Here is a 1,188-nt window from a genome sequence, read left to right as displayed (position 1 = left end):
GGGGCGGGGGGCCCCGGGGGCGGCGGCCGGGTTCACTCGCCGAGGAGCGGTCGGGGCGATCCGGGGCCGGGCGCCCGCCCCGCTACAGCCGGGCTGCACCGGCGCCGCGGCTTCCAGGTCCTGGGCTGCGGGTTGCCGGGGCTGGTTCATCTCCGCCTCTCGCTCCCAAAGCAGGCGCTGACAGCTGGTTTGCCCCGCAGATTTGCTGCCCGCTAAGAATGGCGAGGAGCAGACCATGCAGTTCCTGCTGGAGGTCGTCGACATCCTCCTCAACTACGTGAAGAAGACGTTTGACAGATCCACCAAAGTGCTGGACTTCCACCACCCGCACCAGCTCCTGGAGGGCATGGAGGGCTTCAACCTGGAGCTCTCGGACAACCCTGAGTCGCTGGAGCAGATCCTGGTGGACTGCCGGGACACGCTGAAATACGGAGTGAGGACAGGTAGGTTCTCACACACTACTCTGGAGCGTCCCTCCTGGGGCTTTTCTGCGGTGAAGGGAGTGGGCCTGAGGCCACGGAGGTAAGCCCACACCCTCTCCACGCCTTCGCCTCTGCCTCCCTAGAGGCTCAGCTCCAGGGCTGCCTGCGGGCGCTGGAAATGTCTCTGCTCAGAAACTTCAGTTATTGATGCTCCATCCGTCCCTGGCGGGCAGGGCTCGGTGCTGTTTGCAATGCTCAGAAACAAGTTTTTAAGACGTAATCTCTTTCACTTGATGAAATGCGAGCTGTCTGTATCTCCGGGGAGCAATATCATTAGGTAAATGAGGGCATAAATGACACTGAATTTGCAGTTTTTCTTCTTTATGTTCACCAGACGTTTAATGAAAAAGAGACTGAAATCCTAGGAATCATCAATAAAGGAACCCTGTGGATTTCAGCCCATTACCCAGGAGCTCCGCCTGCCCAGGTCCTTCTGAATCAGATAGAAATGCCCGTTTATGATCACTTCTTTTACTGGGTGAGCTGTAGTCAGGCTCTGGAGCAAAGTCTGTGCTCTTCCAGGCTGCTTGGCCTGAAATGTTTTACATCGCTGTCAGCACAAAGCTGGGCTGGCAGCAAGCCCTGACTGCCGTACGTGCCCAAGCAGGTGAGGAACTGGAGCGATAAGGGAGCGGGGGGGCCGTGCCTCCCCTCCCCAGCCCCGCTCCGGCCGTTCGAGGCTGCTGAGCTCTGCCCGGCGGAGCAG

At 59.2% G+C, this 1,188-nt stretch overlaps 1 protein-coding gene across 1 annotated transcript in view; it reads left to right on the top strand.

Annotated features, from left to right (window-relative positions):
* GAD1 (glutamate decarboxylase 1 (brain, 67kDa)) overlaps nt 1-1,188 on the top strand; it is a 22,371-nt gene that overhangs the window by 716 nt on the left and 20,467 nt on the right. Inside the window, exon 2 of the mRNA XM_009894564.1 lies at nt 201-443. Coding sequence (XP_009892866.1) covers nt 201-443 — 243 coding nt within the window. The remainder of the gene's footprint in view (nt 1-200; nt 444-1,188) is intronic.

This window comes from Charadrius vociferus, unplaced genomic scaffold (genome assembly GCF_000708025.1).
Source record: "Charadrius vociferus isolate BGI_N301 unplaced genomic scaffold, ASM70802v2 scaffold161, whole genome shotgun sequence".
In the NCBI taxonomy this organism is placed as follows: Eukaryota; Metazoa; Chordata; class Aves; order Charadriiformes; family Charadriidae; genus Charadrius; species Charadrius vociferus.
The sequence above is the reverse complement of the archived record's forward strand: the minus strand, read 5'-3'. Positions and strand labels throughout refer to the sequence as shown.